This window comes from Myotis yumanensis, unplaced genomic scaffold (assembly GCF_028538775.1).
Source record: "Myotis yumanensis isolate MYYU_CA2020_CCGP unplaced genomic scaffold, mMyoYum1.0.hap1 SCAF_15, whole genome shotgun sequence".
Classification (NCBI taxonomy): Eukaryota; Metazoa; Chordata; class Mammalia; order Chiroptera; family Vespertilionidae; genus Myotis; species Myotis yumanensis.
Window position 1 is genome coordinate 39,613,631 of NW_027223766.1, and position 13,183 is coordinate 39,626,813.

The following is a 13,183-nucleotide window of genomic DNA, read 5'->3' on the forward strand; positions in this document are numbered from 1 at the left end:
TCTGATCATCTTACATATAACGAATGTGTATATGTACATGTTTTATTAAAGGTAGGTTCTAGAAAATGTTTATAAAGATTTTTTTAAGTCTAAGTATACCCTCTTTCTCTGTTATTTTTTTAATCTTTATTGTTGAAAGTATTACATAGGCCCTCCTTTTCTCCCCAATAACCTCTTCTAGTCCACTCCTGCCTCCAGACTCTCACCACCCATTGTCTGTGTCCACGGGTCATGTATATATGCATACAAGTTCATTGGTCGATCTCTTCCCCCCCACCCTTCCCTGCCTTCCCTCTGAGGTTCAACAGTCTGTTTATACTTCTATGTCTCTGGGTCTGTTCTTGATCATTAGTTTATTTGGTTCATTAGATTCCACATACGAGTGACATCATGTGATACTTATCTTTCTCTGACTGGCTTATGTAGCTTATGTCTTTTCTCTCCATGTTAGTATAGGAACAGTAGATCTTTTTTCTGAAATAGACCACTTTTATCTTTCCTGAATTCCAGTCAAGGTACTTCCACCCCAGATACTGTTCCAGCTGTCACAGGGGCTCCCTAGGAGGCGGTTGTGTGTCCTCGTGGTTAAGAGTCCAGCCTCTGAAGCCTTTGCCTGGGTCCCAGTCCCGTTGTGACACTTACTACCTTTTTGTGATCTTGGGAAAATTACTTAATTTTGGTGCCTCCACTTTTTTCCTCCTCTGTTAAGTAGGGATAATAATACTAAGATTAAATGAGAAAAGGAGGTACCTAACACTTTGTAACATCAGCAGCGACTTGGGATCCACAGATCTTACTACACATGCCTCACATTAAGTCACAGGCCTTGAACCTCTGTGCCATAAATTTCTAACCTGCAACAGAAATCTCATTTTTAATACTGTGCACCATTCTCGGCCTTTAAGTTTTCAAACTACTACCCTGCTCCTAAATTAACAGTCAGACAATAGGTATCTGGTTTTGATACTAATCACCTAACTACATATTCTGGTTTTTCTCAAAGTGCCTTTTATTGCTTAATAGGCACAGTACAGTGTAGGCAAAAGTAAATTTACAGTTGTGAGTATGTAAATTTATTTTGTATTATTTATTAATTAATTGTATTATTTATTTACTTTTGCCCGCTCATCTTTCAATATTCTGCGTGATTTACTTGGTAGCCTTCAGGATCATTCTTGTTCTCATTCCATCGGGCTATTCAACAGCTGCCATTTGCTTCCTGTTTTTTATTTTGGAGATATTTTAAAGTACCTTTATTTCTATTGGGATCAAATCAAACCCTTATTAGTATTCTCAATATTTTTAATTGTTTTTGTATTTATCAGCCAAAACTGAGTTAATATTTATAAAACACTATATTATGAAAAGTAAGATGGCCAAAGGATAGGGGCCGCCATTGCCTGTAAATGCTGCTCTTTATTTATGAACAGGGTGAGATTTGTTCCATAGTGGAACTCTCACAAAACTAGCAGAAGCATGTAAACACTTTGGTTTGAAACAGAAGAGATTCATTTTCTAAAGCAAGGTTTTGTATGTGTCTCAACCCCATTCTTACCCTGGCTTCTACCCATGTCAGATAAGCAGCAAATCATGGCATCATTTCTCATTCTCCCCAGAGCAGAGTGGTGCCCAGTTACATGTTGGATGAACAGTCACTGCGTTCTTTCCCACTTCGCCTTCTTTCCCACACAGCCTTCGTGGCCGTCTCAATACCGCACTCCTGCTGTTACTGCCAACCGACCAATCTATTTGGCATATTAGATGGTGTTACTCATTGACAGTTTACTGTAATTCAAGCTGTGTGCTAAGTCCTTTACCAAAATAACCATAGTTAATCCTTGTAGCATTCTATGCAGTAGGTAGTGTTTTAATCCCCATTTACAAATGAGACAGTGGAGTCTTAAGTATTAGCAAATTGACTGCAACAAGTCACCAAAAATCTTTTATATAAAAACGTGTAATATAAATTAATAATGTTAAATGTAATAAGCTAAGAAAAATGAAATTACAGTTGATGGTAGGTGCTTGAGCTAAAGTGTTATGATGAATTGGGAATAGAAAATTATTATAAGAAACTGAAATAATGAAAAAATAGAGGACTCAAGAGGAAGCCAATTGGAAGATTGGGGCAAATGTGTAAAAGATAAAACAGGCCTAAGAAGTGGTGAAAGCAGTCTCAATTTCTGACTTTGAAATTTTGAGTTTTAGACATTGTAGGGCCTGGCTTTACTTTATTTCCTGTGCTTGAAAATCTTTGAGATTGCCTGTGGTATTCTTTTTTTTTTTTAATATATTTTATTGATTTTTTACAGAGAGGAAGGGAGAGGGATAGAAAGTTAGAAACATCGATGAGAGAAAAACATCGATCAGGTGCCTCCTGCACACCCCCTACTGGTGATGTGCCTGCATCCAAGGTACATGCCCTTGACTGGAATCGAACCTGGGACTCTTGAGTCCGCAGGCTGATACTCTATCCACTGAGCCAAACCGGTCAGGGCTTGCCTGTGGTATTCTTAAAGTAGATTGCCTTTTTATTTGAATTAGATGAAGTGACTATTTAACTAAATGATGCCTAAGTCAGTAAAGATTAAGAATACAGTAGGCCCCCTTATTTGTGGGTGGTACATTCCAAGACCCCTAGTGAATGCCTGAAACAGTGGATGGTACTAAACACTATATATGCTGTTTTATCTATACATATGTAACTGTGATAAAGTTTAATTTATAAATTAGGCATGTAAGAGATTAACAACAATAACTAATAATAAAATAGTACAATTATAACAATACTAGAGGCCCAGTGCATGAAATCCATGCACTTGGGTGGGAGGTCACTCAGCCTGGCGGCATGTGCTCTCCTGCAATCCAGGAGCCCTCAGAAGATGTCTGACAGATGGCTTAGGCCTGCTCCCTGTAAGGAACATGCCTAAGCTGTCAGTTGGACATCCTTAGTGCTGCTGCGGAGGCAGGAGAGGCTCCCGGCACCACCGCTGTGTTTGCCAGCTGTGAGCCGGGCTTCTGGCTGAGTGGCACTCCCCCTGTGGGAGCGCACTGACCATCAAGGGGCAGCTCCTGCATTGAGCATCTGCCCCCTGGTAGTCAGTGCACATTGTAGTGACCAGTTGTTCCGCCGTTGGGCTGAAACCGGCTCTCCGACATCCCCCAAGGGGTTCCCGGATTGCGAGAGGGCACAGGCCAGGCCGAGGGACCCCACCGGTGCACGATTGGGGCCAGGGAGGGACGTGGGAGGTTGGCCAGCCAGGGAGGGACCATGGGACGGCTCCAGGGCATATCCGGCCCATCTCGCTCAGTCCCGATTGGCCCAGACCCCAGCAGCAAGCTAACCTACTGGTCAGAGTGTCTGCCCCCTGGTGGTCAGTGCATATCATAGTGAGTGGTTAAGCAGCCTTAGCATATCATTAGCATGTTATGCTTTGATTGGTTGAATGGCCGACTGGTCAACCAGACACTTAGCATATTAGGCTTTTATTATATAGGATACTGTCATAAAAGTTATGAGACTTACTTTCTCTCTCTCTCTCTCTCTCTCTTTCTCTCTTTCTCTTTCTCTTTCTAATAATCAATCTGGTAACAGAAACAACTACTGAATGTCTAGCAAGAGGATAGCATAAACAGAGACAAAGGGATGATTCATAACCTACATGGGACGGAGCAGAGTGGCATGAGATTTCATCACGCTATTCAGAATAGCTCAACATTTAAAACTTATAAATTATTTATTTCTGTATTTTCCCATTTAATAACTATGGATCCTGGTTGATCATGAATAGCTGAACAATAGAAAGAGAAACCAGTTAAGAGGGGACTGCTGTATATAGGATACAAAGAGAAGGATTAGAGAAACACCCAATTCTGATCATGTTGAATTGAGGTTGGAATGTCCAGTGGGCTTTTGACTATGCAAAATCTCTGGGTAGGAGATTTTAAACCCATGAACTCTAAGTATAGCGATAAGTACAGGAATGAATGAGATCTTCCCTAGAAAATAAGAAGAGCAGTCTTGGGAATGAACCATGAACAATAGCATATGAGGAACTGACTAAGGAAGGCAGATCTAGTGCTAGAGAACTAACACAGTCAAGAGTTAGGAGAAGAACCAACAGAGGTGATGTCAGCAAAGTCAAGATAGCAAAGTATCAAAGAAAAAATTATCATTGTCAAGTGCTCCAGCGAGATCAAGTACCATGAGGACTGAGGGTCCAATGGATTTGGCAGTGAGGTCAGCAATGGCCTTTGCCTGCTAGCAAGACTTTTATATTATAGAGTTAATCATTGGAGTTCAGTTTCATTGGGTCAAAGAAAAAATGCAAAGTGAGGAAATAAGGAAAAATGTATCAGTGCCTCCTGATGAGCTAGCAGAAATAGAGAAATATATCAGTATGATCGGGAATGAGGGCAAGATTTAGGCCTGAAATAGACCTTAGAGATATTCAAATAGCAACTCCTTATTTTGATACATGAGGAAACCAAGACCCAAAAAGATTTAGTAGTTTACATTATGACAAAGCCACTAAATTTAGGTTTTCTGATTCCAAATCTACCTGTATATTGGTGCAAACTATTAACCCAAAAAGGAGGAAAAAATATTTTTAATGTTCTAATGTTAATCTTACTATTTTCGCATTTGAATTTGTTCTTTCTCAGGTAGAGAAGGGAATAAGTTACGATTGTACTAGAGAATATCTACGTGCCCCCAATGTATTGTACGTGCAAAAATGTGTTGATAAAAAGCCACTGGCTGGATCTGAAACCAAATGCCAAATTCAGTCATGTTGCAATATGCAAAATTAACATATCAAAATCTATATGAATAACCAGGTATGGGAAAAACATTATGATATAGTTTTGTTTTTAAAGTACTTATTGAATTAGAAATGTAAAATACTACATTTTAAGATAACCATTCTTATTTATGGGAGATGGGTCTTACTACTATCCTTGGGCAATTGTGTGAAAATATTCATAACAGTATTTTTGAGCATTCATACCAGAACATAAATTCTTTAATTTTTGGCATAAGAGCACCACCTATGGGTTTCTCAGGTATTTTGGGGGGAAAGTTTTTAAACAAAACCTAATAAAATAAAAACCTAATAAAACTCTTTCTTGTTTTCCCCTATAACTAGTCTATTCATTTATTTAAAAGTTAACAATTGGCTGCTCTGTCATAAATTATTCCTCTAGTGTTTGGATGTATCTATCTCATTGCTATTAAATCAACTAATAAGTATTTGTTATCTCAGTGCAGTATTATGATTTTAAGTTAAATACAATTGAATCCAGAATTATTATCTTTAATGTAGATGAATCTTTTAATGAATATGAGCAATTTTCTACATTCTTGGGGAGGAGTGATGATTATTTTTTCTTGTTTATTTGTATGCTTGTTTGTATCTTCATGAACTTAAGAATTCTTTAATATATAATTCCAGAATGCTTTGGCAAGGGATAAAAAGAAAAAAAACTCTTTTTAATGACTTAGGATATCTTTTCATTAATTATTGTGATGGTAACTCATTAGAGCAGCAATTTTCAGCCGTGGTGCTGCAAGAATTTTTAAAACATGCAGTACCTGACTATTTAATCAGAGGCACTGACCTCTTCCCTTAGATTGTCAAATTAAAAGATGACAATAGCCAACCCAGTCGCCGTCTGGTGTGAATGAATCAAAGTTATACCTGTTTTTTTTGTCAGAAGAATGTTGTACTTTTGGTGTGCTGCAGAATCTTAATAAGTAGTTTATGTGTGCCCTGAGATGAAAAAAGTTGAAATTCGCTACATTAGAGCATAGTTAGAAGCAAAACTCTAGCATTCCATTGTTAATAAGCTCTTAAAATAGAATCACATTTGTTTAAAATTAGTCTTTTTCTAAAGGGTCATATTAAAATTAAATTTTTATAAGGGAAATTTTAATCAATGAAATTAACAACAAAGATCCTTGCAAGCTTTGACTGTGGGTAGGCAATCAGATGTGTGCTAGGTTCTTTTTTTTTTTTTTTTTAATATATTTTTATTCTTTTTTTTTTTTACAGAGAGGAAGGGAGAGGGATAGAGAGTTAGAAACATCGATGAGAGAGAAACACTGATCAGCTGCCTCCTGCACACTCCCCACTGGGGATGTGTCCGCAACCAAGGTACATGCCCTTGACCGAATCGAACCTGGGACCTTTGAGTCCGCAGGCCGATGCTCTATCCGCTGAGCCAAACTGGTTAGGGCTGTGCTAGGTTCTTGATATGTCCTTTTGTTCTGTGCTATGAATCTCTCTGTCTGAAAGTGATTGAAAACAAGATCCCTTTGGCAATGTACCCTAACTCCAGGATAGACCCATGTTAGGCATGAATACTTTTTCTGCAGTAAAATGACCTTTTAAAACCTTAATTGCATGTGTTGTTGTTTTCTTTCAGGGAGTGGGTTATTCTATAGAAATAAGGATTACTAAACTGAGCAGTATAGCTTGCTTTATTTTGGTCTTTGTGGATAAAAACTTTATAGTATACTTCCTAGCATTCTAGCTTAAATGGAACAAATTATAACCTCTGTAATTAAGAGAGAGAGAGAGGAAAAAAAGAAAGAAAGAGGGTCATTATTGCAAATTATAATTTTACAGGGATACTTGCCTTTCTGCAAATTGGGTTACCTAAATTTTAAACTAACAGCAGAACCCAAAAAAGCATGACATTTCAGCCCACATGTTGTATCAGGCCCTTTACTTGCATGATTCATTTATTCACTCAACTCCTTTAGCTAAGTATGACTAATTATGATATAACTAGAGGTCCAGTGCACAAAAATTTGTGCACTCAGTGGGGTCCCTCAGCCCGGCCTGTGGCCTCTCACAGTCTGGGACCCATCAGGGGATGTCCACCTGTTGGATTAGGCCTGCTCCCCAGGGGATTGGTCATAAGCTGGCAGTCAGACATCCCTCTGGCAGCCCAGGAGCCCTTGGGGGATGTCCACTTGCCAGCGGGGAGCAGGCCTAAGCTGCAGTTGGGCATCCTTAGCGCTGCTGAGGAGGCAGGAGAGGTTGCCGCCACCACCGCTGTGCTGGTAGCCTTCAGCCTGGCTTGTGGCTGAGTAGAGCTTCCTCTGTGGGAGCGCACTGACCACCAGGGGGCAGCTTCTGCATTGAGTGTCTGCCCCCTGGTGGTCAGTGTGTGTCATAGTGACCAGTCATTCCCAGTCATTCTGCAGTTAGGGTCAATTTGCATATTACCCTTTTATTATATAGGATAGAGGCCTGGTGCATGGGTGGGGCCAGCTGGTTTGCCCTGAAGGGTGTCCCGGATCAGGGTAGGGGTCCCCCTGGGGTGCTTGGCCAGCCTGGGTGAGGGGCTGAGGGCCGTTTTTAGGCTAGCCATACCCCCTTCAGGGTAGGGGTCCCCACTGGGGTGCCTGGCCAGCCTGGGTGAGGGGCTGAGGGCTGTTTGCAGGCTGGCCCCCCAGTGGGGACCCTCACCCCATGGGGATGTGGCCAGCCTGGGTGAGGGGCTGAGGGCTGTTTTCAGGCTGCCTACAGCCCCTTCGTGGGGCAAGGGGAGTCCCGCTGGGGTGCCTGGCCAGCCTGGGTGAAGAGCTGATGGCCATTTTCAGGCTGGCCATGCACCCCCCCCCCCCCCCCCCCCCGCCAACCCAAGCTTCCAGCCTCTCCTTTTTTTGCAGGTATCTGGGATTTATTTATCTTCTATAATTGAAACTTTGTAGTCTTGAATGGAGCCCAGGTCCGGCTGGAAACCTGGGTTGCCCCTGGCAACCCAGGCTCCCAGCTCCTCCTTGAGCGGAGGCCAGGGCACTGGAAGCAGGTATCTGGGATTTATTTATCTTCTATAATTGAAACTTTGTAGCCTTGAGCAGAGCTCAGGACTGGCCAGGGCAGACGGGAAGCTTGGCTTCCTCCATTACCGGGGGCAACCCAAGCCTCCTGCTCACTCCAGCTCTGTGGCCACCGCCATCTTAGTTGGGTTAATTTGCATAGTCGCTCTGATTGGCTGGTGGGCGTGGCTTGTGGGTGTAGCGGAGTGATGGTTAATTTGCATCTTTCTCTTTTATTAGTGTAGATGAGAGTGTTCTCTTACCTTTGGGAAGACAGGTGGTATTGAACAGGCTCTGAGCGCTTGTGGTTTTTGAGTTCAGCACATACTTTCTATTTTTCTGAACATTGCACCCATCACTTCTGATGACTCTCTGTGTACCCCTGGCAACTACTCTTCTAATTTGTTGCTTCTGATCTGTTACTTTAAAAATCAGATAATCTAATTTGTCTAAATTATATCAACTAAGAGGTTCTAGCATATTAAATTTTACTGAAGGCTTAACCATTGATTATATATATTTGTAGCCCAGTCACTATTTTTTAAATTGAAAGAGAACAAATTGTCAGATTATGAACTGAGTTATGAATAGGTAAAATGTTAAGTGTATTACTGTAGGAGCTCAATATAGTCAAGGAGAATGATCCAGGAAAGTGTTAGTAGTAGTTTGAACTTATTCTATATTTTTCTATGATATTCAGATATCTAATCACATAATGATATTTTAATCACTGACTATTTCAAGCCTTTATTTTTAAAATAATTTAGGAATTATTCTTGACCCTGTAATACAATTGGAAGTATTATGAATAAGTTTACTACTTTGCAGTAATTTTGAAATAATGTTGGCTGTCTTTATCCAATCATCCACTAACTTTTTTAACAATCCAGCTTATTATTATGTTTATATGTGCTTTCCCTTAATTATTTTATTCCTAAGACTATTTATATCATAGTCCTTTATTTAAAGTGTCCAAAAAGCAAAGTAGTACTCCTAAGGATCTACACACAGTAGTTTAGTAAACACTGAATTTTAGGTAGTTTATAATAAAGAAAATAAATGGTAAAAGGTGAGTTTTGAAAAAAGATGGATGGGTGGGTGGTGGGTGGAGCACGCAATTGATTGATCTCCATGACTAAAGCTAGCAGTTCTGACTCTTAAACTGTTATGCAAAGATCCACTTTGAAAACCTCCATGCCTCCTCCAAATGTGTACTTAATTAGGAGAAGATAATTTGACTAAAAGAAAGGAAAGTAAAATATCTCATTAGAATAATAAAAGCTTTTTAAAGTTAATACCATATTTTACTGTATATGTGTGAAGTGTTTGTTTTTTAAAAATAAGCACTGATTTACTTAATGTTTTGTTTTAAAGTATGATAATTAGCTAAGATCACTTTGGCTATCTTCCAGCTTGTGGAGAAACTCCAGAACAGATTCGAGCACCAAGTGGTATAATCACGAGTCCGGGCTGGCCTTCTGAATATCCTGCCAAGATCAACTGTAGCTGGCTCATCAGGGCAAACCCAGGGGAAATTATTACTATAAGGTAATTCTGGCATCTTTCTGTATTATTATACACTGTTTTATTACAAAATATTTCCGTTTCCAAGTATCAATACTCAACATATAAAAAGATGATTTTCAGAAAATGTAATAAATTATAGTTATCAGTATCATCTTAAGGGTCAGAACAATAGTCCATCCTTTCCCTTCTCTGAGGACTTGAACTCCTACTGGTGGTAATGGATTTGCACTGAGTCATTCATACTTTTCTAGGCCACTTTTTAACAAAAGGTACACATTTGCAAAATAGCTTATTAGGTTCAAGAGTGTAATTTTTGGCCATGGGACAAATAAACAAAACTCATTAATCCACTCGGAGATCTAGCCCGTAACGGCGGTCTCATTAGTAGAGTCCTCTACCTTAACGAGTAAAACAATAATAGGGTATGTCTGTGTGTATACATGCATGTGCGAAACTTGAAACAAGCTGATAATGGATAAATGTAGGGTTTAGAAAAACAAACCTCAGTTTTCACTCTGAAACAAAAGAACATTGGTTAAGAGTAAAAAGTTGAAAAGATATTCCTAGGGAAAATAGCTAGAAGTTTAAGATTCTGAGAATAAATACGATATAAATAAGAAAGATTAAGATTCATTTTAAAAACATTTAAAATGGCAGAGAAACACTGTGGGGATAAGATATTAAGGAGAAAATATTTAGTGGAACTAGATATTTCTTGCTTATGGAAATTATATCAAGGCTCTGGGGATGGGTGGGAGAGAGGGTTGTCTGAAGGGGAGGGGAAAAAATTAGTGTGCCTAAACAAAGAACTGTAGTTGGCACTGACACACAAATAAAAATGCCATTCCTGCCACAGAGATTGTGTCTGCAGCAGCACACAGGGCCTTCGACATTCCTTCACTATCTCATTTCTGTAGGTAAGAAGCATGGAATTTTAGAATTACTAGTAGAAGAAACTTGGCAGATCATAGACTTAAATCCCTCCACTTAACATTTATTAAAATGAGATTGTAAATGGAGCCTACTTGTGTATCTTTTCCCCTCTTTTCTATATCCTTTTATTAATTCGAGAACCATTCTCTCTTGAGACACACAACTGTGGTCTGTTCCCACTGTTCTGTGGAAGCCGTAAAACAGGGACCACGTGGCTTGTTTTCCTTTGGCCCCCTCAGCCCCAGGCCACCTCTTCCACTCCTGGGGATGTGTGATTCTCTCCATGCATTGGTGGGATGTGCCATTGAGGTTATCTTTCCGCAGACATACCCAGGTTGGAATCTGAGCGGTATGCCTGTTTTTCTGTTACTTTAATATGACCAAGTATAAATGTGTGTATGAAATAGCATTTTTACCATAGGGGTTCCAAGTGTTGGATCTTTTTCAACATAAAACTAGAATTTTCAGAGATTTTTGTCTTTTAACCTAAAAAATCCAGCCCCAAAATGAAATGTGCAGCCTCCCAGATCAGTTATGTAAAACTTGGAAGTTCTTGCCAGCACGGAGGAGGCTGCATGGATTACTGCCATCTGGTTCTGATCATGTGTTGGATCCTTGAGATTTCACAAGTAAGCCACCCTAAAAACAAGCAGAATACTGAAATGCAGAATAAAATTAGAGGTGAGCTCCATATCTAAAGGAAGATTCCCTAAATTCTGGAAGGAGTTACTGAATGGATGTACACAACCTAGTGAATCAGACAGTGATTTTCGTCCTAGTTCTTACTGAAATTATTGTCATGGTAATACCAAACTTTCCATGTACGTATATATAATCAAGTATCACTTGTGAATAGTGAAGTAAAATCTTAAATTGTTCAAAAGATCAGAGTTTGAAACCTGCTGAGTTCAAGGGGCTTGGTAAATACTTTATAAGTAAAGACAGTGCCCTAAAATTAAGACTTCAACTAAGACTGAGGACAAAGTTGAATAAACTCACTTAACAAAATGTAAAACCAAACCTCCACAAGCTCAGGGTGATCGGACATGATTTAATTGCATGATAGAACAAAAATAGTATAAGAATCTCACCCTGTCCCTGAGAATACACAAACATTAATTTAAGGTCAGTCCTAAGTATGAATGTGAAAGCTAAAACTCTAAAATGTTACCAAAGGACATTGTTGAATATCTTTGGGACCTTGGGGTAGGCAAAGGTATCTTAGAGGGGACAGTAAAAGCACTAAACATAAAGGAAAAAAATAAATGAGGCTTGATCAAAACTGAAATTAAAAACTCATTAAAAAGATACCATTAAGAAAATGGAAAGGCATTCCATACAGGCTAGAAGAAAGTAAGAAAAAGAGTTTCAATCTCAGTAAATAAGGAAACACAAAATAGAGCAGTGATAATCTTTTGTCCACCTAATTGGCAACACATTTTTTTTAAAAAACAGAATATCTCCTTTTGCCAGAGTTATGGGGTATAAGGTACTTTCCTACACACTCCATGGAACATTTCTCTCAGTGGAATTTTGGCTTTTGACCTAGTAGTTCTACTTCCAGAAAAATATGTCCTAGAGAAATACTTGTTCATGTGTATAGAGAGAGGTGCATATATAAGGATTCTTTAAAACATTATTCATAATAGTGAAAAGTGGAAATAATAGAATTGTCTGCCAGCCTTTGTTATAGTTATTAAGAATATGTAGAGAGAAAATATCCTGGTATAATAATCTTGGATAATTAACTTTATTATAACTTAGTTTAAGGCAGAGGCAAAGAGATAAAATCATATCTTCGCTTTTTGGTGAGATTTGTTATTAGAAAATGATAGTTTGGTTTTTCTTTTTTCATAGCAGTGGCTAATTATGTACGTGCTTTTATTTACTTGACTTTTTGCTCTTTACTCATGCCCACATTTTGTGAACTACAGGATAATATTTAACTATAAAGTAACTTACGTAAAAACAGTATTTTAAAACTCTGGGACTTTTCACTGAAAATTTTATTTTTAGTTCTTTATACTTTGCTCAGATTTATGCTATTTGCTCTCCTGAAAATGTAAACTATAAACTTTTCATTCAGCAAGCAGATGACCAGTATAATCTAAGAGACTGCTGGCTTTCTCTGTGTGTGTTAGATTACAGAGTGGTGTTTTGGGTTCAAACACGGGACAATTTAGGATATTCTGCATTAGCAGTAGTCTTTCCTAAACACATACACACAGAGAGAAGAAGATGGAAAAGGCACCAGCTATCACTTGTTTTGGGAATCTGACATTACTTATAAAGAAGTATTACTCTTGAGAGAAAGATGAATATAGGAACAGTGGACAGCATTATTATTTGCTGACTAGAGGCCCGTTGCACTAAGAGATCCGTGCAATAGGCCTTCCTTCCCCTGGCTGCCAGCACCAGTTTTCCTCCGGCACCTGGGACCCAGGCCTTTGGTCCGGCCGCAGCGAGGCAGCGGAGAAGCCAAGCCTCTTCAGTCTTCACTCCGGCCGGAGCCTTTAGTCTTCGCTCCGCGCCTGCGTATGCAAATTAACGGCCATCTTTGTTGGGTTAATTTGCAGTCACCCTGATTGGCTGGTGGGCGTAGTGGAGTGACACCAATTTGCATGTTTCTCTTTTATTAGTGTAGATGATATAGTTGTATGTCTGGAAAACCAAGGAGATTATACATTTATATGTATAAAAGCCTAATATGCAAATTGTCCCCTCGGGAGTTTGACCAGGAGTTCGATCGATCGCTCGCCATGACATGCGCTGACCACCAGGGTGTGCGTGGCGCAGAACAAAGAAAGGCCCCAGCCAGCAGCTGGGGAAGGGAGGCCCAGATCGGCAACCAGAAGGCCCCAATCAGCCCTGATCGCTGACCAGGCCTAAGGA

At 39.5% G+C, this 13,183-nt stretch overlaps 1 protein-coding gene across 2 annotated transcripts in view; it reads left to right on the top strand.

The window, feature by feature from the left end:
• Nucleotides 1-13,183, top strand: part of LRP12 (LDL receptor related protein 12) — a 51,764-nt gene that overhangs the window by 30,489 nt on the left and 8,092 nt on the right. For both annotated transcript variants that reach the window (XM_070392149.1, XM_070392150.1), the window contains one exon: nucleotides 9,244-9,379. In XM_070392149.1, the coding sequence (XP_070248250.1) occupies nucleotides 9,244-9,379 (136 nt within the window). The remainder of the gene's footprint in view (nucleotides 1-9,243; nucleotides 9,380-13,183) is intronic.